This window comes from Lutra lutra, chromosome 4 (genome assembly GCF_902655055.1).
Source record: "Lutra lutra chromosome 4, mLutLut1.2, whole genome shotgun sequence".
Lineage (NCBI taxonomy): Eukaryota > Metazoa > Chordata > Mammalia > Carnivora > Mustelidae > Lutra > Lutra lutra.
The window spans coordinates 196,042,150-196,067,823 of record NC_062281.1 but is presented as its reverse complement, the minus strand read 5'-3'; the positions used below and the strand labels follow the sequence as shown (position 1 = coordinate 196,067,823).

At 62.0% G+C, this 25,674-nt stretch overlaps 1 protein-coding gene across 4 annotated transcripts in view; it reads left to right on the top strand.

Annotated features, from left to right (window-relative positions):
• Nucleotides 1-25,674, top strand: part of PRDM16 (PR/SET domain 16) — a 299,784-nt gene that overhangs the window by 81,597 nt on the left and 192,513 nt on the right. For all 4 annotated transcript variants that reach the window (XM_047727114.1, XM_047727113.1, XM_047727112.1 and 1 more), the window contains exon 2: nt 17,997-18,346. In XM_047727114.1, the coding sequence (XP_047583070.1) occupies nt 17,997-18,346 (350 nt within the window). The remainder of the gene's footprint in view (nt 1-17,996; nt 18,347-25,674) is intronic.

Genomic DNA, 25,674 nt, shown 5'->3' with positions numbered 1-25,674 from the left:
GAAGGCGGGGACATGGGAATGCACCGAGGGTGTCTGGTGCAGGTCTGAGCTCCCTTGTCTTGAACCTTCAGAGTCTTGGACGACATAGGGATTAGATGGTCCCAATTTTACGGCCTCTGATGCCCCAGCAGCAGGAGGCCCGAGGTCAAGGGTCAGTGCGGCTGCAGTTCAAGACCGAAGCTTCCAGAAGGCTTTAGGAGCAGGATGTTGTTCTGCTCCACGTCCAAACCGAGCGTCCGACGAGGGTGGGAATGAGCTCCTTGGACTGTCTGTGCGTCGTGGGCACTCCATGAAACTGCAAAGTCTGTCGATGGCGTTAAGAGTGGACGTAGCCTCCCAGCACTGTCACAACACGGTGCTGGAGGCCGGGGCTTCCCCAGCAGGGGTGTGATCTCTCTCTGTGCCGGAGGCCAGCGGTCTGAGGTCAGCCTATCTGTGGGCAGGCTGCTTCCTGTGGACGCCGGGGCAGCGTCACCCCAGACCCGCCCCACGGCCCCTGCGGGTCTGCTGGCACCCCGCCTCGTCCTCACGCCGCCTCCAGCCGTGTGCGTCTGTGTCCGGGTCTCCCCCATCACGAGGACACAGGTCACGTGGAATCGAGACCCACCTTAAAGACTTCATCTCACCTGGTGACCTTCACAATGACCTATTTCCAAATACGGCCACATTCTGGGGTACTGGGGCTCAGGACCCCAACACGTGAATTTGAGGAGACGCAGTTCAACCCACAACAACGAATATTTGCTCATTTCATCCCACACGACACTGTCTTTCCAAGGGGCCTCTGGGAGGGCTTCTGGCTGCCCCGTCCTAGCTCTTGCTAACCCAGGGTGCAGGCACAGGCTCCCTCTCTGTCTGGCCAGCCTGGGCATGCCCTCAAAACAGTCGTGGGACGCAGGTCATCTGTGCTTGTGACGCTGGTCCCCCCACCCCAAGACCCGTGTCTGCCACTGACCCTAGAAGCCTCTGCCCCGTGAGTTCCTTGCCCCTCAGACGGTCGGCCCCCAGCTTGAGGGGACCGTGTGGCACGCACAGGAGATCACGATCTTCCCGTGGTTTTCTAAGGTTTGAAAAGTGATTTGCAATAATTTTAGGTTGTCCTGGGTTGGCAGACGGTGTGATAGGCAATTCGAGAAGACAAAGTTCTTGAACGGAAAGCATTTTGCTTCCTTGTTTCTAATTTCTAGAAACATGATCAGTGTCAGCGGCGAGCTCGGACGACAGCCTCCCAGAGCCGTTTGCTCACACGCGGTCGGCCGGAGGCCTTGTGCGGAGGGCCCCCCCCCGCCCCCCGCGAGCTGCCGCGTGGTCCCGTCAGCAATCTGCTGACTGGACGGGAAACTTGGCCGTGTCCCGGGCTGTGCGTGTCCAGGAGGGCCGGGGCAGAAGCGTGAGGAATTAGTACCTAAGTGCCCACGGCAGCCGGTGGCCTCAGGGGACGTGGGTGATCGAGGTCACCCGCTCCAGAATGAGATCTCAGCGGGGTCGCGGGTGCTGACAGGCCTTGCCGCACTGATGGGATGAGACACTGGGGAGGTGGCTGCAGGGTGGGGCTGTTTGGGGCCCCCGGAAAATAGGCTGTGTGGGGAGGGGCCGCCCCTGATGAACGCCTGGTCCGCCGCTGTGTCGGGAGCCCGGTGCACCCCGTCCCCCACCCCCTAGTGCTTTGGAGCCCTTGCCTGGGCCTCAGCCATTAAGGGCGGGGCTCCTGCCTCCCAGAGCCTTCCCACCATCCCCAGTTCAGATGTCTTTGATCGCTCAGTTGGCCCTTGTGTCTGGAATATCATGGGGAGGGTTTGTGCCTCTGTGCCTGGTGGCCCAGTGCAGGAGGAATGGTTCAGACGGGACTCCAGGCCTGCACAGGAGCTCCAGGGCTGTCCTCTAGCTGGACTTTCCCTGAGGGGACTGCTGTCACAGGTCACAGTCTCCCAGTGTGAGCTTCCACCCGAGTTCAGGGATGGGGTTTTCCCTAGGCTCAGGGACGGGGACCCACCTGGACACAGGAATAGGGGTTCACTGGAGCTCAGGGACGAGGATACAGCCTCCTTTCCTGTGGCTGCACCACCCACGTGACTGAATGCTTAGCAAAACGCAAGTGGAGAAGGGCCTCAGAGAGGGGCTTTTGTGGGCATGGAAGGGGGTGTCGGGACAGCAGGGCAGAGCCCCCATAGCCCCTGGCCCTTCCTGCGTCTGGTCTGAGGGCTACAGTAGAACCTCACCTTGCTTTCCGTTTGGCTGAAATTCATTAGCTGCCAGGAAATCATGGATTTCCAAGCCCAGCTTTCCCATAGCCTTCCACTTAAGCAGAGAAAATCAAATTGATGCAAGTGAGTAACAAGAAACAGCTCCCAGAGAACTCTGTGAGGAAGCCGGGCGGTCGGCTCTCCCAGCGTGGCCCGTGGCAGACACCATGCAGAGTGCGCCACGCCGGCTGCCACGGGCCGGGTGTCCGACCGTGGCGAGCGCGCCAGCCTTGCGCAGGACCACCCTGGACGCCTCTGAAAAGGAGGCTGCGCTCCCCCAGGCCCCTGGCAGGCCTGGCCCAGTGGGTTGCCAGGCACCTGACTCTCCTCGTGAACTTCTCGTGAGTCGGGGCTCTTGGTAAATGGGGGACTTTGGGGGGTACAGCCCTCCGACAGCGTTACACGGACGGCCCATGGCCTTCTCCCGAAGTGAGAAAGCGCTCTTGGAGAGAAGCCCCTGGTGCATGGTGAGGACCCAGCAGCTCCGCTCACACTGGGCCCTGGGCAGAGCCTCCTGGCGGTCCGCCGGAAGGGGGTGCCCGTGGGAGGGGCAGCACGGGCCACGTGCTTGGCCTCTGTGTGAGACCTCAGGTCTCAGCTGTGATGTGGGACGGTTACCAGGCCACACATTTTGGGTGCTAACTATGAGCCCAGGGTGCTTAGAAGCCCATGTCTGTGTTAGCTCCCCACAGCCCTACAAAGCAGGCGCCCTTGTCCCCCTGCTGTGGGGAGGCCGTCGGGAGGCCCAGAGACCTCAAGGTGCTTGCTTGGGAACACACAGCTGGACATCGTCAAGCAAGGTTGAAAGCTGTCCTGTAAACCACCGCTCAGTCCTGCCCCTCTCCTGCCTCCCCCGTCGGAACCTAGAGACTTGGCGCAAGCTGTAGGCAGCCAGTGAGGGCCTGTCAGTGCAGCGGTACCAGCTTGAGAAGGTGATGCTCATGGGTGTCATCAGAGAAAGGAAGGGAGAGGTGAAGGCCGTCTCTGAGAGCCAGGGTGAGGCTCTGTCCTTGGGCCACATTCTGCCTGAGAAGCTATGATGTGAGAGGGATTTCTAAAACTGACCCCATCCGACACCAGCCCGCCGACGGGGAGTGTGTAGAGCGCGAGTTCTCCCGGGTCTCTGGGCGCTCATTGCTGGGGCCGCGGATCCAGGCCAGAGGCCGGTGTGAGCGGGCAGGGTTCGGGACAGGCCCTGGCTGCAGGCAGGAGGAGGTGGGCTCCCTGAGTGTCACCAGGGACACGTGAATGCTCACGGACAGCTGGAAGGACAGGCTCCCCACTGTGATGGAGGCAGGGAGGGGGACCTGCCTCTGCCCTCCCCCCGCAACCCTGCCCACCTGCCACGGGCCACGGCACCAACCTCACAAGTGGCCATTTCCAGTCCTGCCATGGCCACGGAGCAGGAACAGGTGGGAGGACCGGGGAGACTTGTAAATTAATTGCTAATGAGGAAGTGAGGAGATCTGCTGGAGCATAGACGATGAGACGATGAGACGGGAGAGAGAAGATGAATGGGTGTGGAGTCCCCCCTCCCCAGCCCCGTGCGCTTCCAGGCTCCGGTTAGACGGGCTGAGATGCAGATCCCAAGGCCGGATTAATGGGATGAAATTGGTTGAAAATGTAGAGACAATTAATTGGATTAATATGCTGACGTGCTGACGGTGGTGTCAGGGCACGGTGGGGACCCCGGGAGGCACCTGCCGCCAGCCCTGCCCCTCTGCGGATGTCCCATCACTGGTCCCCACAAGGACCTGGTGGGGACCCCATGGCTTCTGTCCATGGAGAAGCTGCGCCGGGAAGCCTTCCTGGGGACGGAGCCCCAGGGTTCCAGGACCGGCGATGAGACGGCCTGCAGGACCATGAGGGTCTGCCCAGGGCTCTCGGGCCAAAACCCATGAGCTGTTCCAGAGAGATGGAGACCCCGATGGCCCGAAGCGCCCAGGCCCCCACAGTGGATGCGACCACCGCGTCCTCGGGCGTCCCCACGCTACGCGGCGGGCCCGTCTCCAGCTCCGTGTGTGGATTTCCCACTCGCCTTCTCAACAAAACCCACAGATCTGGGACCTCGGGAGAAGCGGGGCTTCGTGACTTCAGACTCTCAGAGCTGCCCACTCAGGCCTTGCGTTCCGAGTACGTGCGGCTAGAAAACACTCCCGTGAAGCCAGTCAGGAGCCAAAGCAAATGCCCCGTTTACTTCACCGGAGCTGATGCGCCAGCGGCTCCCTGGGGGATGTCGGGCCCATGAGACGTTTCCAGGGGGCTCAGAGCCCAGAGCAGGGCCCAGACCAGATTCCAGGACCACCTGGGGCACGCCGGGGCCTGTCTCTGCCTCAGTTTCCTGATCCATGCCGCAGGGGTGACATTGGGCCTTGCTCCTGGGGTCATTGGTAAGGTCGTTGGCGGCTCCTTCCTGGCTGGCCCGTGGATGCTGGTCACCACCTGGCCGGGAGAGTGACAACGAACCGGACGAGCGGGGAAGTGTGCGTCAGGGCACACTGTGCCCACTGCGCGCAGCCCCGGCAGCCCCCGTGCGGCCCCGCCAGCTCTTGGTGCCCTCTGGCTGGCGTCGGGTCTGGGGGGGGGGAGGAAGGGAAGGGACCGGCGTCGGCTCCAGCCGCCGGCGCCTCTCGGAGCAGCGGGCCTCTCCTCTGGCTCCCGGTCCCAGGCTGGCCGCGCTCGGGTCAGCAGCGAGCTAACGCCTTTGTCAGGGTGATTAATAGTCTGGGGGCTGTCGTTAATTCACTGCCTAATGACTGCGGCCCGCGCACTCCGAGTAATCGGGTGATGTATGTGGGGAGCGCCCACCTCGTGGCAGAGGTGAAAATCATTTCGACAAGTCAAATATTGTCACAGGGAGCAAATGGCTCTCCCTGTTAATAAAAATTAATGAATTTTTTTCTTTCTTTCTTTCTTTTTTTTCCTCGCCACTGGACTGTCAAACGAAGCCGCAGACCGGGTGAGCTGGGCCCGGCTCGGTGGAACACGGCACTGCATTTGACGGTTAAAGCTAGAAACGTCTTTATTAGGGCAAAATGCAGCCCGAGGGCCAGGCTGGGTGTCGGCCACCAGTGGCCGAAGCTGGGGACTGCTCTGGGGCGGGGGCCGGTGAGAGGCTCCCCTGCGTCCGCGGGGGGTGAGGCTGCCCCTGGCTTTCCAGCGTGGAGCGTGGGGTCCCCTGGCCCCGTGAGGCCGCAGGTGGCTCTGTCTTCCCAAACCGGGGGACCTGCCTCTGAGGGTCCCAGGCTGTGCCTCCCTCACCCCAGCTTTTGCTGGGGACCAGGGCAGCCCAGGGAGCCGAGGGTCCCTCGATGGAGGGGAAGGAGGCAGGCAGACCCACGCCTGCTGCTTGCAGTATGACGCCACTGACCACCCATCTGGAGAGCTGGGATGAGTGGCTGGGGCAGAGCCGCCGCTGCTGCGCGCAGACAGCACTTGTCATTCCGAGCGGCCACAGCCGGGGTGTGGACCCACGCTGCTGGCCTGGAGGCCTGGCAGGACGGCGCTCGGCCTCCCAAAGCTGTGGCTGTCGATGCCCGCAAGCAGGCCCACCAGTGCCCGTGTCTCTGCGGCCTCCCGGGTGCAGGGACAGGCGCCTGGAGCGTTTTCTTCCTCTTGTGATTTTTCTTGCTGGGCAGCATTTGCTGACTTGTGGTGTGACTCGCATGGGCCTGTGAATGGCAGCCACAGGCCCAGTTGGTAGGAACTGGAGAGATAAATGCGTCTATAAATAGTTCGGTGCTGGTTGTCTGGCTGTTTGCTCGGCGTTAACCCGTTCCTCCTCCTCAGTGGTGCCCTCGCAGGGAGGGAGAGCAGAGGAGAGACCAGAAGGGGCAGAACGTGTCCTCTGCCTGTGGCGTGTCCGTGGGGCGTCCCCTGCAGGGGCGGCTCCCAGGCCCGGCCCTCAGACCCCCCCACGGGGAACTCAGCTACGTAACCCCAAACCCTGCTTACGGGGGCTGCCTCCCGCCAGCAGGTGTAGCCGTCCCCAGCTTGGCCTGTCCCCTCGGCTCCCTGCTAAGGCTTCTGGGCCTGCGAGATCCCAAGTGTTTGGGAGCATTGGGAGTCCCAGGCTAACCCGGGCCCGGGTTCCTCTGCTTCCTCTGTCTGGGGGTCCAGGACTCTGCAGTGCCCTCAGCCTGGGCCTCACCTCAGCTGAGCCTCGGGGTCCTGCCTCCAGCACAGCCACCCAGAGCCCAGCCTAGCCGGGTGCTCACTGAGGAGGGGGCCGCAGGGTGCCGTGTGTCATGCCAGTGTTCCGTGCGGCCTTGTTCGCTGCGCGGCCGCGTTGTTGTCTGGGAACCCCGACAGGGTGGGTGCACCCCTCTTGCTCAGAGAGGGACCAAGTCCAGACAGCCTCTGTGGGCACACAGAAGGGCCTGCTGTGTGTCCAAGACTGGAGAACCAGCTGGGGCGAGGAAGGAGAGCGCGCCGGCCCGGGCTTTGGGGCTGTCAGTGGGACCACGGCCCCTTTGGTGGAAGAGGCCTTGGAGGTTTTGCTGGTGCCGAATGTGCCCTGTGGTCTCAGAGACTCGAACGCCCACATTCCCAGCAGCGTTACCCCCCGGAGCTGAGGGGGTGCAGCCCAGGTGTCCGGCAGCACACAGCACAATGTACACACGTGGTCTGTCCTCAGCCTCCTGAAGGAGGGGACGCTGGCGCCTGCTCCAGTGCAGGGACCCGACAACGTTCAGTGAAACATGCCAGAAACAGAGGGAAAACCCTACAGGACTCTCCTTACTGGAGGGCCCTACAGAAGTCCCATTCGGGGACAGAAAGGAGAAGGTGGACGGCTGGGTGGGGGGTAGCGAGTGTTTTGCGGGGACAGAGTCTCGGTTGGGTTGGGAAGATGGAAAAATTCTAGAAACGGATGGGAGAGACGGTTGTATAACGATGTGGACGTATTTACGCCCTGTACTGTGCACTTAAAATGGTCACGATGTTCTGTGTCTTTTACCACGGTTTTTAGAAAGCGCGCTCTGCCGCGACCAGATGTCAGGTGACCCAGGGAGCCCGCATCTGGGGCCAACCTCCCTTGGTATCTGAGGGGGTGTTTGGGCCGCGGTCCCTCCAGGGGCATAAGCAATGCGGACGTGAGGGTTTGGGGGAACGGCCCCGCTCGGCTGCTGGCTCACACGGTGCTTAGCGCGGGGGGCCGGGGAGAGCTGGCTGTGATTTAGAAGAAAAACAGACAGATTTGAGCAATCCGTGGGCTACCTCGCTGCCCCAGGGCTCGGGGAAGGGGTGTATTCACCAAGGAATAAAGGAAGAAAAAAGGCCAAATCACATCTCTCTGAAACAAAGAGGCTTCGTACCAGCAACGAGCCTTGATAGAAATTACAGTGGCGTCGCGAGCCATTCAGCGGCTGCCCGGGGCGACGCAGGCAGTGAGGAAATAGGGGTGGGGGCTCGAACCGGGAGCAGCGCCGTCCCTGGAGCATTGCAAGGATTAATAATCGTCTTAGAATAACGCGCTCGCCTCCAGCCGGGGCCAGGTGGTCTGTGCTGCGGGCGGAGCCCCCCGTGGCCCCATGTCAGTTCCACTGGATGGACCCGGGGCTTGGGCCCAGGGAGGGGTGTGGCGGGAGGCGGGCTCCCGGTGTTCCAAAGGGCAGACAGGCCCTGGGCGCCCAGGCCCGGGTGACCAGGGCCCAGGAGGTGGCAGGTGGGGCTGTGGGAGAAGCAGGTGCAGGGCCCCACGTGCGTGGTGGGGCGGTGAGGCAGGAGGACCCCTTTTGCTCCCCTTCCGGATCCACAAGGCCCTCTGGAAGCCACAGGCCAGCCCCTGGGGAAGAGGGTCTGAGCTGGGCCGCAGCTCGGAGACCCACTCGAGGGATGTCCTGGGCTGTGGCTCAAGCCCCGCCCCTGGCAAAGGGGCTCCACTGGGCCCTGTGTCCCCGCCGGAGCGTCGATGTCTTCACCTACGGCACGGGCAGGCTATAGCCTTTTCATGGAGCGGTGGCAGTGGGAGGATGCAGGGGACCTGAGAGGGAAGATGGTGGCCCCCAGGTCACTCTCCGGGACAGTTGTAAAGAGTACCATATACTAGGGGCCTCTGTGGGCCCACGGCCGCCTTCCCCCTGTGTCACCCAGTGTCTCTTCTTTAAGGACACCAGTCACATTGGACGAGAGCCCCCCTGATGTCACAGACCCCATCTCCAGATGAGGCCCCTTTCACGGGCCCGGGTTAGGACAAAACATATCTTCGGGGAGGCCCGTGTCAATTCACAGTCAGGAGCTGCCCCATCCTTGTGACATACTGGGTGACCGTCCTGGGTGAGATGTGGGAGGCAGTGGGGACTACTCCAGCCAGAGTCAGCCGGCCTGGGCTGGCCACCGTGGGTGCTGGACCAGCCGCTGGGCCGTTCTGACCTCAGTGCCAAGAGGCCCCGGGGGCCTTCCCGGCTTGCTCAGTGTTTGAGATGAAAGTGGAGCCTGGGAGAAGGGGGCAGGTCAGGAGGTCGCCATGCCTCTGGATGGGGAGACGGGGGAGGAAGCCCCAGCTTTGTGGGGAGGTTCCCATGCAGACGCGGCTTGCGGAGGGCGGTGAGCCTGGCGCCATCCCGGCTTTCAGGGATGCCTAGTGACAATTCCGCCATCTGCCCTGCAGCTGGGCTCGCCACCCTCTGGTCCCTGTGGGCGAGGTCCCGGGTGTGGGTTTGAGAAAATAAATGACAATTGATTATTATTAATATTTAGCGTGTTTGCAGAAACGTCTTTTCTCCCTGCTATTAATCTGCCGTGGCAACAGCAGCCGCACTCCTGCTCTGGCTTGGCGGCCGTGTGGGGAGGGGAATGCCAATGAGCCGCGGGCCCGAAGCGGTGGCGGTCAGAGGCCTGGACGGGAGGTGGCCCAGGGCGGAGGCGGCTCGAGGCAGGAGCCTTCTTGGAGGCAGCTTTGCTGTCCTCCTAACGCCGCGGCCAGAACTGCAGGGACAGCCCACAATGCTGGCCAGACAGACCCCCGGGTCCCGCTCCCTTTCCAGCAACCCTTTCAGGAAGTGGGTGTGCAGTCCCAATGCCCTTCTGCGGAGGAGGGACGTCTCCCCAGGTGGCTGCCCTCCCCAGAGACAAACCTGCTAGCAGGAAATCGTCCCATCTTACCCTTTTCCCCTCAAGCTCCTGTGAACCAGCCTGACCGAGTGCGCATCTCTCCATCCCTCCACCTCCCCAAGCAGCAGGCCGGAGGGCGGGTGACCTGACCTGGGGGAGTTTCTGGGGTCTCTGAAGGGCCCGGTGCACAGTACTCCTCCCTGCTCGGTCGGAGAAGATGAGAACTGAGGCCTCACCTTAGTCCTCCGGAAAATCTCGGGTGGGCTGTGCAGCTCGGCGGGAGAGCCAGGCCCAGAGCGCCCCAGAGCCATGGAACGGTCGTCCCGGCCCTGGAATGCCGGACAAGGCAGGCTGCTTCGTGTGGGGCGAGGGGGGCAGCCCTGAAGGACAAGAGAGAAACCGGCCCCCTTCCCAAGGTGGGGGCTGGGTGGGGTGAACCAGGTACTGGCCCCAGATTATCGGATCAGTCAAGGCGGGGTAAGCAGAGCTGGAGTCATGTTAATGGGGTCCATCCTCGGGGACAGGAGCAGTGAGGATTCCTGCCTTCTCCCTTCCCTGCTAAGCTTCGTCCTTGAGACAGTCCTGACATGCATCCACGGTCCATCCTTCCACCCACCCGTCCACCCGTCCGTCCACCCACAAACCCACCCACCATCCACCCATACATCATCCATCCATCTACCTGCCCCGTCTATCCGTCCATCCAACCATCTACCCGTCCACCCACCCGCTCATGCCTCCCTCCAGCCCTTCATTCCCTCATTTTCAGGTGTATCTTCATGGCACACAGGGAAGGTCATCACCGAGTGCCAGGACACTTCTTCAGATGTGTCCTCACAGCAGCTGGAACCTTGGGGCTGGGGAGTCTGGTGTCTGAGAACTTTAGAATCAGGCCAGGGCGGCCCCCATGGGGCCCCGGTGGCCAGTGTGGCCGGAGCAAGTTCCTGCTTCCTGAATTTCCCTGCCCTGAGGTACAAAGTGGGTGACGTACCGATTCCACCGTCCCTAAGTCAGGGGCAGTGCTTGCTGCGCGCTTCCTGGGCCGTCACTGAGCAGCGGCGCGACCCCGAGGGGCAGGCCGCCTCCGGAGCCCGGCGCTGCCCGCAGGCCGCAGAGCCCAGAGGACGGTGCTGCGAGGAGCCCACCTGCGGTGGCCGATGCCTCCAGCCTCCCCGGACGGGGCTGTGCAGGGACGCGGGGGCTCCATCGACGGCCCCTTCTCCCCTGCGTGTCTCCAAGGGAACCGTATCCCTCAGGTTACCAGATGTGCCAGGACCTCCCGAACCCACATGGCGAGTTTGCGGGCTTGTGGGCGTGGGTCAGGGGTGAGTGAGTCAGGGCCACGTGGACGGACACTGGTCCGGATTTCCAGAAACTTTCTGGAGGTTTTAAGGAGCTGTGACCCCCTCTTTGCCCACGTGTGCATTCCTCTCATGTCAGACCTTGGGGGCTCGGCCCCCCTCACCCGAGCCATAGGCACCCTCGCCCCCCTCATTCCAGGCCTGCCCTTGCCCCCCACATAGCCTGGCTTCTTCAGACCAGGCCCGAGGGCTTCGGCTGGTTTCAGTTCCCTGCAGTTCAGTGTTGATCTGGTTCGTGTCAGTCACGTGTCCCCTCAGCCCTGGCCCTGCCGTGTCCTCGTGTCTGGCACCGTCACACCCAGGGTCGCGTGGCTTTGCCGGGAGGCCCGGTCTGTCCAGCCATGAGAGGCCACTGCCCCTCTGAGCGGACAGCCGCGAATGTCTGGGTCCAGACTTGCTGGGGCGGCGCTCCCCGCCGAGGGCCCTCTGCCGTACCCCGCGGGGCCCGCTAGTGTTTGAGAATGCCCAGACCCAGTTGGTGCGTCCAGCTGGGGAGGACGTCTGTCCCCACGTGCAGCCCCAGATGTGTTCTGGAGGGGACGTCTGGGTGGCCCGGGGCTACGGGGAGCAGGCCGGGTCCAGGCCACGTCTCAAGTGTCATGGTCTCCTGCTGGGGGCGGGGGGGGGCGTGTTTGTCCCGTCATGTACCTCGGCCTGGGGGCCTGCTTAGGAGCGAGGGGCTGCCCCGGCCAGGCCGTGGGGGGCCCTCCCCTGAGGATGAGCACAGGAGGCTGTCCCACTGGCTCTGAGGGTCAGGCACATGACGGGGCCTCTGTGGAGTGACCGGGATACTTCCCTTCGTGGGTTCCGTGGGCTCTGTGGGCTCCGTGGGCTCCGTGGGCTCCGTGGGCCGGCTGCAGAGTGCAGGATGGGCCCCGGGCGGCAGCCAGGAAGTGGTGGGCTCCGGGTGAGGCTGGGCAGTCCCATCCACCCCAGATCTGCAGGGCAGATGACAGGCTGACCCTGCAGGGCCTGGATGGGATTCGCTGAAGGCCACCCAGGCCATCAGAGGAGGTCAGCACATGAGGTGCGGTCCTCAGGCGCTTGGCTCCCAGGGGTCGTGGCAACCTCTCCCCTCTCTCCCCGTGATCTCTCCTCCCCAACTGGGGCAGGGGTGCCCACCAGAGGGTCATCATCAAGTCAGTGGAGGGCACTTTGCTTTTGACCTACAGACCCACAGGTGATGGCCGGGGGGTCCGTGGGTTGAGCTGCCGGTCCCCTGAGGCTGGACCCACCCGGGCTGCCAGCCGGCCTGTTGTCCCGTCAGACCCTCCTTGGGGCATTTTCCCCTCTTCAAAGAACAGGACGTCCACTTCTGTCTCTGACCCCGGACGATGGAGGCGAGATGCAGTGAAGCAGAAAAGAAAACCAGACAGGGATGAGCTTCTGTTCAACCCCAGGTCGCCCAACAGTTTTGTTTCTGAGGGAACCTAGTTTCTTCTTCCGGGAGGAAAGGCAGCATCACAGTGCGCGCCTTCAGGGGACAGGAGCTCTGTGCCTGTGACTTGGGGTGAGGCCCAGCCAAGGCTGGCCTGGTCGGAGACCCTCCGCCAGGCAGGACCGGCTTTGAAAGTAACCAGGTAGTTCCCTGCACGCACGTTCTGTTCCCGGGGTTTCTGCTCTGGTGGCCGTGGGGTGTCCCATAGCCCCAGCGCCCCCCAGGCAGGGCTGGGGTGGGTGTAGGAGCAGTTCAGGCATGGGCTCTGGCTGGCCTCACTTTCATGTGCCTGTCCCCATCTGTAAAGCAGGCCACTCCATGTCAAGAAAGTGGTACCCATGGGGGGGAGTGTCCCTCGTCCCCTGCTGACGGGGCCCGCGGGGTCGCCGAGCAGGCCCACCTTCAGGGCGCTGACATCAGGGTCGGGCAGTGGTTCCTTTTACGTCCCCCAAGCTCTGCCCATGCCCCCGTCCAGGCCACTGGGTGTGGGTCCACCCTTGGGGCCCTCCAGAGAGGCCATGGGGCACTTCCGTAGGAATCTCGGGGTCCAAGGGGTCCGACTAGAAGCCTCTCAGGAGCGCTCAGATTGGGGGTGGCTCCAGGAACCACCTTCAGCCTCCACTCACCACCCAACTACCACCCCCTGGGGACCTCCTGAAGTGGGGTCCATACCCCTGACCTGGTCGGGAACGGTGGGTTCACACGGATTTGTAAGAATTAACATTTCCAAATCACCGTGGCACCGCGTTCTGCTAAGGCCCCGTCTTCTGAGACACACGTGGAACCGCGTCCATCTCTACCCCAGGGAGCAGGGGGACGGACGTCCCGTCGGGCATGGGCTCCCAGGGGAGTCTGCCCCCGAGAGTTTGTTGGGGGCATTAGTGCAAAGGGTGCTGGACCTCAAGGGGAGAAGGGGCAGCTTTCCGGGTCTCACTCACAGGGCCGGGTGCTGGGCACCTCGTGGGCCTCCCCATCCCAGCCCCGCATGGCACCGCCGTCGGCACCGAGTGTGAGTAACTGGGCTCTCCGGTCCCGGGCGATCGCACCACATTTTCTGTGCTCTTCCGAAGCCCAGAGAGTTAAAGGCAAGCGGGAGACCCGGGCCCAGGCTGCTGCGAGGTCCACAGCACCTCCCTGCTCTCGGCCTGCTCGTCTTGGGGACCCTCCCCTTGGTTTGGGACACGAGCTGCCACCAGGCCTGTTTGTGCCCTCATGAGCGTGAGGTTCCTGGTGTTTCCCGAGTTTACTGGGACACCGGTTGTTAGCCTCAGAGGCTGGTTCTGTGATTTTAAAGCCCCCCACCCCGGGGAGACAGAAGAGAGTAATTAAACGTGTTCTCGAGGAAACCGCCAGAGCCAAAGGATCCGTCACCGCGCACTCGGGCAGGATACAGAACGGGTGTTTTTCAAAGGAGGCGCCCCTTCGTGTAGACTAACAGCGGTCGCTGTGGATTCACAGCACTCGTAAGAACAAACGCAGAGAGGGGCAGGAGCCCTGTGCCCTGTGGCCCCAGGCACGGCAGCCGATACCCCGACAGGGACACAGGTTGGGATAACTGACACGGCGACACCCCCAGGTGCGGGCCTGTGTATGTAGCTCTACAAACTGGGGAGGCCCGTGCGGCCCACCCCACGGCCATGAGGCAGGGTCGTGGGGGCCGCAGACCCAGAGATGCCTCCCTGAAGCCCCCCCATGATCACCCGTCTTTGTCGGGCCCCGGGGCCACCCTCAATGCGCCGTCCTCCCTTCAGGAGTCCTCCCTCAACTTCCTCCTCCCGGAGCTGCCCTGGGCCCAGCTCTTTGGGGACGCGGGGGCTCCATCGACCCCATGGTTTCTAGGAGCAAGCTCAGAGAAGTGGCCAGAAGCCACTGGTGCCCACTTGGATGTGGCTGAGGCGCTGGCTGGCAGCCCCCTCCCTCGGTGTGCCTCCCCATGTCCGAGGAGCTGGTGAGCCCGGTGGGATGGGCCTGTAGAGGCTGGGCCGGTGGCTCTCTGGGCGTGAGGAACTGGAGCTTGGGAGCTTGGGGACCCGGGCATAAGGGCAGGCGGTGGTGTGAAAGCACAGCCCGTGGGCTAGGGCAGGCTGTGTCAGGTCCAGAGGCAAAGAGGGGGCTTTCCGGAGGGCAGGGAGCCCAAGGAGAGTGGCCCAAGGCCCTGGGGCAGAGCTAGTCCTGGACAGGGTGCAGGCAGGGCTCTCCGTTGTCCCTCGCCGGGCGGATGGGCAGTGTCACCGTTCCCAAGGTGACAGTGATGTCACAGGCCGGCATCAGGATGCCCCCATGAGGTTCTTTTGGGGCAGCACAGGGCCCTGAGCACCATCCCTCTGGTCAAGGGAGGAAGGGCAAAGTGGCCCCGGTTCCTTGGCTCCCAAGCCGTGCATGGAGGCTTTTGCTTCTCAGGGGTGTCCACAGAGGCCAGACATGCTCCCTGACAGAGCCGCCCCCCACACTCCCCCACCGGACCCCGGCCCCACCGACCCCCACCAAGCACAGTGCCCCTGCCAGATGCACCGCGGGTTTCAGGTCTTCTCCTGGGGACACAGGACAGGAGGGACTGGAGCCAACCACACACAGACCCAGAGGAAATCCCTCCGCCCCCACCAGCCCAGGGCAGGGCTCCAGCGTCCTCCCTGCCCCACCCACCCCGTGTAAGAGCAAGAGGAGCTGCGGCTTCCGGGGCTGGTGGTCTTCACACGGCTGATCACTGCCCCCCGGATGCTACTTCTGCCGCCAAGGCAGGGGACAGCCTGGGAGGGACGGGCTGGCTGCATATGGTCCTGACTGGGGCCGTCTCTCTCGTCCTTCTCTCTCCAGAAACCAACATCCACGCTGCTGCTTTGATGTTTAGATGGGGGGTGCTTCCGATCGGGGGTTCTTCGCTACCATTAGGATAGGAGGGGGACACAGCTCCCACTGGGGCTGGAAGAGACCGAGCCCTAAACTCAGGGCTCGGGGTGGGACCCAGGGCAGGTTGGGATGGAGGACAGGCTGGCTCCCCATTGGTGTGGTCCAGACCCAGGGAGCCGCTGGGTTTCTTCACTTCTCTGACCCGTTTCCCGAGACTGAATGTCCGGCCCGTGATCAGCTTCCGGACGGGGTTTCAGCATGATGTTCCCAAGAGCTCAGCGACCTGGTGGGGACCCCGGACCTGCAGCAGGTGCCCCGTGACCACGGCTCGGGAAGGCTCCGCGGGCTCACCAGCTCCAGGCTCCCTCCCCTCTCCTCCCTGCTTTTATGATTTTTTAGTAAGTCTCCCAAAAGAATTTTTCGGGAAGATGGACTCAGTCATGAACTCTTAGCCTGAAATTGCCGCAAAACCCAAACAAAGGACTTCAGCTCTCCGACACGTAAACAACGCGACTGCACAGCATCTGTTTCCAAAGTCATAAAAGCTCCCGTTCTTGGCTCTGCACCCCGACTTGCGGGAGCGTGTCGGCGGTCCTGCGGGCCTGGGAGAGCTCGTGTCCACTTCCCGTCCACGCCTGCCTCGCGCAGGGCACAGGGGCTTCCGGCTGGAGCTCGGTGCTTTTGATCCCACCTCTGCAGCGGCTCGAGGGCCGTGGGAGCTGGGGACGTGTGCGGGTCTGCCCGGAAGGCTCGGGCGGCCCCGAGCAGCTCGGGGCTTTCTCCAGGCCTGGGGCTGTTCGCTGTACCTCATTTTCTCCAATGCCTGCCGCACACTGATGAGGTCTCCTCTCCCCACCTGTGAAGGAAGAACTCTCCCCCCCCCCAACAGTGGGGGCCGCGAATGGAGACCTGGCTTCTCCGGGAGGCTTCAGGCAATCACTTAACCCCTGTGCCCGCCGGGGTGGGAGGCCAGCCGTGCGCGGCCCGCCTTTAATCAGCAGGAAACACCACGTTTCTCTCCAGAACTGTTTGCTCCGCCAGTAAATTAAACATGCCCTTAAAGCCTTGGTTTTCCTCCAGTAGGTGAGGAGTTTTGGGAAGTAAAATTCAAACGGGGGGAAGAAAAAAGGAGCCCAAAAGAGCCCTGAGAGGAATACGCAGAGGAGGGGGGCCCCCTCCCCATTTTCTGCACTGGCAGACCCTCATTGTCCTGGGAGGCGGAGGCATCCCCCCTGCCAGGTGCATGGGAAGGGGGGCTCCCCACCGGATTCTGGGTGTGAACCTCGTGCACTCACTGCTCCCGGATCATGAGGTGGCACGTTAATGACCCCCCAGTTTGCCTTCACGCTCTGCACAGTCGCCGGAAAGGTTTTTGGGGGCCCTTCCAAACCTCACGAGTTGGGTCTTCCTGGCAGAGGGAGCCGTAGCGGCCCTTCTGTTGCTGCATTTTCGAAAGGGACCTGCGAGTCCGTGAGACGGGAACCGTTGGCCACTTGAAACATACTCATCACTTCTGTGAAAGTGGCTACATTAAACGAGTCTTAGCCCCGGGATTTTTTTTTTTTTTTTTTCAAGACTTTGGTTTCTTTTGAAAGAAAACATTTTCTTACTTCTTAGCGGATCTGTTTGCCACTGGCGTGAGGACTCTGAAGTCACTTGTCCTGCACTCCAGCGTTCCCCGTCCCAGAGGACTTCTGTTCCCCAGCCACGCTGGGGGGGTTGGTGAGGGGCTCCAGGCAGGGTCCCATCCCAGGGTCTCAGGCCAGCGCACAAGGGACTTGGGCAGAAAGGTCCAGGCCGGTCGGCGGACCTCCCCAATTCTGTGGGGACAATCCATGTTCTTGTGACATTCAAGTTCGGCTTTTGAACAGACCTCTTACCGGCACCTCCCTCTCCGTCTGGAACTTTTCCTTCCCCAAAGGAGACCCCGTCCCTGATACTCAGTCGCTCCCAGGGCCCCTGCCTCCCAGGCCTCAGCAGCCACTGGCAAGAGGTCTGTCTCCTGGACATGCCCTCTCTGGACACTTCCTGTGAATGGAGTGTGCCACGTGGGCCTCCGTGCTGGGGCCCTTCACGGAACGTCACGTTTTCCAGGTGCTTCCATGCCACAGTGAGGGAAAGGGGGTATCTGCACTCTGTCCCTTCTATGGCGAGCAGCCATCCACCGTGTGGACAGACATGTCTGTTTATCTGTTTGCGGATGGACACGGGCTCATCGTGCACTTGGGGCCTCCAGACATACTGCTACAGACCCTCAACCGTCTGAGTCCCTGCTTCCCATTCCTCTGGGCAGAGCTGCTTTCCTGGCTGACCGGCCACTCCTCACTGTCCCCATTCCTTCCTCGGCCCACAGCTCGCGGTCTCAGTGCCGCAGGCCTGGCGCATGTCCGGGGAGCAGCATCTCAGCACCAACTGTCTCCTAGGACAGACCCCAAAGAGAGGCCCGCACCAGACGTCAGACCCAGGGACCTGCATTCCCATGAGCCCCACATTTGTGACCCCAGCTGGCCTCTGCCTTGACTGGCTTTAGGTCATCAAGAGCCCAGGAACCCGTCCCCAGGGCCCCTGGCCCCACCAAGACGCCGCGAGCTGCCCAGGTGTTGGGCAGATTTCATGCTGATCCAAATTCTGAGTCCTCCCAGGAACCCGAGACGGGTCCCCGACCCCTCATGTTCGGGGCCAGACACAAACTGGAATGTTCTGGAAAGACGTTTTCACTACGAGCTCTAGGTTGGGTGCCCTCTGCAGTGGCCTTCCCCGCTGTTTCCAGATGCACGGAGCGTGGGCAGTTCTCTTCCTCGCATTCCTAAAGCCGACGGGGCAGACAGGTCCTTGGGGGGCTGCGTGGGGCTTGCAGAGCGGCCCAACTGTGTGGGGTTTCTGAACCCCGCTTCCCCATGTCCCTGGAGCATGGAGCAAAGGGGATGTCTCCTGGGTGGGGGGTGACGGTCGGCGCCCTCAGTCCCCATCCTGCCCCGTGTCCCAGATGGTCCCTGCGGGTCACGCACGGGGGAGGGCGAGCCGCAGAGCTTGACGCTGCCTTGTCTCCTTCAGGTGACGGCGACATTGTAAATAACATGCATGAGCCCGACCCGGACCTGCTGGCCGGCGAGAGCGCGGAGTACGAGACGGAGGACAGCGTGGTGTCCCCCATCCCCATGGGGCCGCCGTCCCCCTTCCCCACCAGCGAGGACTTCACCCCCAAGGAGGGCTCACCGTACGAAGCCCCCGTCTACATTCCCGAGGACATCCCCATCCCGCCAGACTTTGAGCTCCGAGAGTCCTCTGTCCCAGGGGCCGGCCTGGGGATCTGGGCCAAGAAGAGGATGGAAATCGGGGCGAGGTTTGGCCCTTACATGGGGGCACCCCGGGCCACGTGGAAGGAGGCGGACTTTGGATGGGAGGTGAGCATTCCCGTGTGAGCGTGATTGATCACGGCCGTTTATCTTGTGGTCCGTCTATTTATAAAGCTGGGCTGAGCAGGGCTGCCCGAGGCAGGAGGCTCGCTCGGAGGAGCACTCGAATGTCACATTTCCCAGGCTTATTTGGTCCTGCAGCTTGTATGACGCGACTCGGCAAACATCAGCGGTCCTCGTGGGCGCCCGTCAGCCCCCATAGCTCGGGCTGCTCTCTTCCCGGAAATGTGTCTTTAATGAGCTCATGTCTTAAAACACCCGTGCTCCCCGTCTGGGTCTTAGGTGCTCAGACTGTAGTCTGCAGGACCGCGCAGATTAATGGAATGTCCCAGAACCGGAGTCTCTACTCTGGGGAACGCTCCTGTAGGTGGGGGGGCTCTCGTAGAACACGCCCGGTGGCCCCCTGCCCCCCCGGGCCCCAGTCAGCCAGTTCTCTAAGAGGAACCCCCCTTCCCAGAAGCAGGACAACGAGTCCCCTGCTGCCCAGGCAGGCCTCCCGTGGCTGAGAGCTCCCTGACAGCCGGGCCTGGGGGACGGTTCTGGAGCCTGTGTGCGGTCAGGAGAGGGGGCCTGTTAGATGAGGGGTGCCGTCGTCCCCAGAAGCATCCCTTGAGGGCTTGGGGGTCTTGTGAGTGGTCGTTGTGGGGCCCACAGACCCCATGAAGTGTTCTCCCCGCCAGCCCGGGTGGTTCTACCAGCCTCGCACAGCCAGTGCTCGGTGGTGTTTCTGGCAGATGCCCTGCCTGGGCGGAAAAGGCACAAACCCAGATTCCTCCCAGGGGTTTCACAGCTTCCAAAACACTTGCCGGAGGTCGGCTCTAGGAAAGGACTAGGAAGAGTCCACGGAGGAAAGAGGGCCCGGTGTGGCGAGCGGGTGTGGCCCGTGGTGGCACACGGGGTATGGACGCCGGGGACAGGGGGCACCCGCCGAAAGTCCAGGGTTTTGAAGGTTTGGATGAGAAGCGGCTTGACCATATGGATGAAGGGACGGGACGGCCACAAGCCCCAGGGGTGAAGGCCAGGGCATCCCCTGCTGTCTGGAGGCGGTAGACAGGTGTGTGGCACTCAAGGTCGGGCTCCCCTTCAGAGCAGACCGGCCAGGGGCCCGGGAGCAGGGTGTGGTAGGTAGCGAGGGAGTTGGAGATCCCACGTCTCTGTGGGCGCGTGGCTCTTTCGACGCTCCTGGGGTCGCCCCTTGGGGTACAAGGAGACATTTGCAGACTCGGCCTGGCCTGTCCTCCCCATCCAGCTGCTTGGGAGCAGGGTTCCAGGTGTTTGTCGGAGAGCCTCGGAGAGACGTGCCCTGCTTAACCAGCAGGCGGCCTGTGGAGGGCACAGGGCACCCGAACCCCGCAGGGAGTGCTCTGGGTGACCTTGAAGCCACTTTGCCCTTGTCTGCTCTGGTACAAGTTTCTATTTGCTCTTTTGCTAATGAAACGACCCGTATCGCTTCTGCTCGCTCAGTGCGTGGCCTGGTACCGCTGTCGCTAGGGTCTGCCTGGTGCCTGTTGACTTTCACTTTGTTCCCTGCGGGAGGGAGCCTTCTCCTGCGGCCCGGCCGCAGCTGGCTTTGTTCCGCGGTCGTGCCCCGGCTGCTGCCTTTCATGCTGGCACTTAGGACTATTTGCCCACAAGCCCACGCCCTCAAACAGTGTTCCCGATGCACCCCGACGCTATCTCGGCTGACCTTGTTTTCCTTGCGAGCTCGGCGCCAGTGACCTGCCTCTGGGATCCGCCCGGGGCTTTGTGGCCTTCCGTCATGCGGGGTCCCAGTAGCCGTGTGGGTTGTCCTGGCGACCGAGGACCGATGGCGGAATTTTCGGGAACCCTCCACCTCCCCAGACGCAGGAGAGAGGGGAGGAGGCGGGCAGGGCACCCCGAAAACTCAGAGCAGACCCACTCATGCCTGAAAAAAATAGGTCCAGGCGGTTTCTTCTGGACCCCCTGGACCTCAGTTTGGGTCTTTGGGGCGGGAAAACCAACCGTCATCCCTCGTGAGGGAGCGTCCTGATGGATTTCCCATGTGTTCCCACGTGACTGTGGTTTCCCGTTGTTTTGTGCCTTCCTCCGTCGGACCAGTGGCTCAGCTGCCCCTTCAGTGAGGCCCTGTCCTTGCCTTGGCAAACAGGGCCTGAGCCTGGGGCGGGGGAGTCCTGGGTCTTTCTGTGACTCTAGACAGGAAAGAGGCCTCTGGGGAGCCCCGAGTCGTGAATGCTAACAAGGCACTCTGACTGCGCAGACGCCGGGGCTGCCGTCCCATGGAGAGGCCCCTGGGCTCATGGTGCACTCACAAGGCACTGGGATGTGGAGAACCTTGGGCTGAAGTGTCGCATCAGCAGGGGACGGGCCCAGGACCGTCGGAGGCGGGGCCCAGGGACAGCGTGGGAGCACATATCATCTTGGGACACACTGCGTGTCGGATGTCTAACTGCTCACACTCACACTGCTAATTAAGTATAAATCAGGGCTATTTGATTTCACCGCAGTTGACAGAGTATTCATTTACTGAGCAAGAACGGTGATGACACGTTAGCAAAGTGGCGGAGGGGACCCGTGGAGAGCCAGGGACGGTCTGCACCCCGAGGGCGGACGGTGGCGGGTCCGTGGCCAGGAGCTCAGGAGCATGGCTTCTCCTGGAGGGCTGGGTCTGGGTGCGGCGTGGGAGGGAGAAGCCAGACGCTGGTTTAGAATCAATGTCGAGTGGACTATTCTTATCGTCAGTGGGGGACACCATGGAAACAATTTTCTTTCTACCCCGGGAGCAAAATTCTTGCTCTGGACCATTCCGGAAAACAGTCCTGTTTTCTCTTCTCGTTTCGTAGTGTAGTTTGCTCATCGTGTGTCTTTCCCACCGTCCACATGTGGCTTCTCCCTCCCCCATGTGCATCAGACAGTGTGTGACCTGAACCTCCCTTCTCCTCCGGGCTTCGTGGCACCCCAGGAGGTGACTCCCACATCAGGCGGGTCCCCTGCGCCCCAGACCTGGCCAGCCCTGTGGCCACGGGGGAGTGTGGGCTGTGAGCACATGGCCCCCCAGGACCCATCTCAGAGGGCGGCAGTCTGTGCCCTGCCTGGGAAGATCCCCGAGCTCCTGGCCCCTCTCTGCCCAGACGCAGCCTCCAGGCCGACGCAGCCACCACTCGCTCTGCCCAGAATAAATCACCCCGTGATTGCATTTGATTGCCTCAGGGTTTGAAAAAACAATGATTTCGATCATTTGTTGAGTAAATCATGACATTTTTCATCGTGCTGCTGATTTTGCTAATTAAGAGCGGCTCCTCCGCCATGCCAGCTGTCCGGGCTCCGTGCCGCGGCAGCGGGCAACACCGTGCGGGACCCGGTGAGGAGGAGCCTTTTCGCGCCATCAGTGCCCGCACTCAGTGTGCATCCTCCTCCAGGGCGCGTCTGCCCCGGAGAGCCGGCTGAGGACAGCTTCTCTGGCGCCCAGAGCGCGGCCTGGCCTGGACCGGGCGTTCTGATATCGGCTGCTGCGCGAATGGTCGGCCTCTGTTTGAGAGGCTGCTGGAAAACGTTCACGTGACTCGATGGGGTTTCATTTATCTGCAGAGTTCACTCAAGTAGATGACCTCATCCCTTGGCTTTCGTGTCTGAATAATAATGTGTGTGTTCGTTTGTTCAATCAACAAACGGGCTGTGTCTGGGCCAGGCCATAGGGGAAGGTCTGGGGTCACAGGCAGGATCAGCCCCGAGGCCTCAGGCGGCCGTGAGTGCTGCTGTTCCATCGCAGAGCCCCAAGACCCCTCCTCCAGGAACCCCCAGCCCCCCGTGGACGACGGGCTGCCGGGACACCCAGAGACGCCAGGCTAGCTACCGCCCAGCCCTGCTCTCTTGGATGCTGAGAAACTTCTGTACATTTAAGGGTATGTTATGGTCCAGAGCACACACTCTTGGAGACAGGCCTGGGGCTCCAAGGAAGCTGCCTCTCTGTCCGTCCACACTTGTCCACCGACATGCATTTTAGAAAAGCAACGCTTTCTTTTCCGAGGTGGCCGCTGGGCATCCTTCACATGAGAAGTTTGGAGACTGACTGTGGCCCAGAGTGCAGGCTAGCGATGAAGCCGGGTGCCCCGGGCTATCCACGGTGGTGGCCGTCCAGCCTCTCACATCGCCAGGATGGAGTCTCTCCAAGGCGCTAGGGATACACACAGAGCAGAGAACTAGTTTCTCCCAGGACTCGGGAAGCTCCCCGCAGCCGCCCAGGCTGGAGGCCAGGAGTCCTGGGGTCCCCGACCTCCGCACCCTGGCTTCTCACTCATCCAGCCGGGTGTGCTGGGACGTCACACAGACCCTCGAGGGCTGCGGCCCCTGACCTGAGGCCTCCTCTTCCTCCTCAGATCCAAGGTCTCTGCAGGAACCTCTTTTTCTTCTCCTCTGGCACCCCCTCGCCTCAGACACCTTCACCTCATTGCTCCACGCCCAGCTAACTAACCCAGACCTACCCCCGCGTGGTCACGTGTGGGTGTGCATGTGCACCCCCCACACCTGCATATGCACACACACACAGAGATACACATGCGCACACACGTGTGCACGCACACACAGACACACACATGCACACGCACGTACGTGGCTGCACACATGCACACACGCGCACATGTGTACGTACGCACACACGAGCACACGTGCACACGCGCATGAGGGCCTGCATATGTGCACCTTCACACAGACACACATGCATACACGCACACACTCACACAGACACACATGTACAATGCACACACGTGTTCAATGTCACACACGTGTGCACACATGCACACACCTGCATGCACAGACACACGGAGATTCATACACGCACACGTGCACACACATGTACATACACGAACACACACGTGCCTGTACATATGCACGCACACACACGTGCGCACATGCACACACACCTTTGGATTTTGCTGAAAACCCTAGACTGGGCTTCCGGCCTCCAAGGGCAGGAGGTACGCCGTCCACCCTGCCTGGAGTTGGCAGCTCTGGCAGGCAGAGGGTCTCCAGAAACCGCCACCCCATCGCCCAACGTGCTCAGTCTCTGGGGCTCCAGAGAGGCGTGGGAGGTGACACTGACCATGGGTCGCTGAGGGCATGTAGGTACTGAGCAGACATTGCCTGCTGCTGCTCCCGAGATGGGCTCTCCTTTCGGGGCCACCCCCCACCCACCAGGGAGGCACCCACGCTCCCTGCGGCCCACACAGGCCCCCGTGCAGGGACCATGCCTGAACCTCCTCTGAGCAGCTCTCAGGCTGGAGCAGACGCAGACGCGTGCTGTGTTGGGATGACTTGCAGACCGTCCCATTGTGTGTTTCTCTTGTCATCCCGGCCATGGGGTAAGAGCCATGGCCGCGTGGGCACCAGGAGTGGGGCGGCCACCCACACCGTGCGGGCTCTGCTCTGTGGCTTCCTGCCGCTCTGACAGCTCACGGGTTAAGTATTCGATCTTGGTATTCTCGGCCCCGAGTCTTGGCCGTCCTTTCTCTCGGCACACTGGGAAACGTTGGGCACAGCACCCCGCCCCCGGTCCCAGGAGTCTCAGAACCTCCCTGCTGTGCTGTCCTCTGTCTGGCACTGACTTACCCCCGCCGCTTTCTACTCTGCGTCTGGGCAGCCTGGAGTTTTATTTTGGGCAAAGTTACATGCAGGGTGATTTTCCCCCTGATGACTTTCTGAATGTGCTTAGGAGACACACCGTATGCCCTGGAAGTCGTAAGCCTGTGGCTCCGTCGATGCTCGCACCCCTCGGAAACAGCACCCAGACAGCCACGCATTTGGGGCATGTCCCTGGGCCAATGGGTGTCTGGATCCGAGGGGCCACACCCCGTGGGAACGGGGCCTGGCCTTGGTGTGCGCGCCCAGAACCCCACTCGCGGACTCCCTGCTCTCTGGGAGCCACTCAGCCCACACCCCATGCCGTCACCCGAGCACCGTAACATCGGGTCCAGACGTTTCCAGTGCAAGAATGCCATGGGATCCTGCACTATCTTAGGCCCAGCTCCGAGGCGCGGGTATAGAAGGAATTTCAGAAAAAAGGGGAGAGAATGACTAAGAATACCTCCCTGATAGTGTTCTCCTTTACTTCCTTAAGGGGTAATAACTCAGCCGCAAAACCCAGCAGAGGGTACTTTCTTTAAATAGAGCATTCTGATTCACAAGCGAAAAAGGAAATAAATATTTTCTTTTCATATTTGAGAGACGTCCCGAATACCAACTTCTTAAATGGTATTTTACCCTGCATCTCTCGCTCACACACAGTGACAACCAGCCCCAGCCCTGCTCTGGACAGGCCCGCTTGGGAGGCAGCGCCGTGGAAAAGCCTGATGGGCCGTCGGAAGGAAGCGGGCGGGAGACGGTGCAGAGGGCACCGGCTTCCCCTCTGCTCTGCTCAGCAGCCCGTTCCCAGAGGGCCCTGGCTCAGCCCTTCCCACCGGCTGGGAAGGCCATGACCGGGGAGCTGAGCGCCGTCACCTCCCTCCTGTCTGTCTCTCCTCCAGGAAAATAGGGGATGGTACATGGAGGGAAGGTGACAAGAGCCCCTGGTGCCTCTGTGCTGGGCAGGACTGGTGAGGCCGGGGCAGGCTGACCATGCGGCCCAGGCTTACAGTGCAGGGGCGGCCCACGGTCCCCAGCTACCCGCTGTGTGCTCCATGCGGTCCACACATCCGTCCTCACTCTGCCGTTTGTAAAGGGATCCCATGTCCCAGCTCCGTGGGCGGCAGGGGGCCCGGAGCGGTGTTAGCCGGCACCCTCAGGGGCTCTGCTGCTGACGACGGGGCATTCTCTAGAGCCCAGAGGGAAGCTTGGAGTCAGCATTCGGCCGTGGCCCCTGAGCGCCCAGGGCCCGGCTGGGGCTGAGGCATGTCTGGGCCGGAGCCGCGAGACAGGGCCTGCCCAGCCGGTCGGCCTCTGGGCACAGTCTGGGTCGCTCTCTGCACACCAGGTCTCGTTTGGAAGAGGCCAGAGAGGGGCACAAGCTTTGCCTGCTCACCTCGGGCTTGGGTCCCAAGGCGTTGGGTGGAACAGCCTCCAGGCACTTTCAAAATGCAGATTTGGGGCGAATCTGCTGGCATTCCGGTGGGGGTCCCTAGGAGCGCGCCCCCTAACTACCTATGGGGTAGTTAACCTAACCTAACCCTAACCACGGGAGCCCAGACACTCGGGGAAGTCCCTTCCGGACCCGAGTCCTGGGGCAAGGGGGGCTTACCTTGAATTTCCTGCCCCTGCATCCAGGTGCCTCCCTCTCCTCACCCCCAGGACCCCAGACAGACACTTTCCTGCGGGCCTGAGGCCAGCAGGGCACAGAAGCTGTCTGA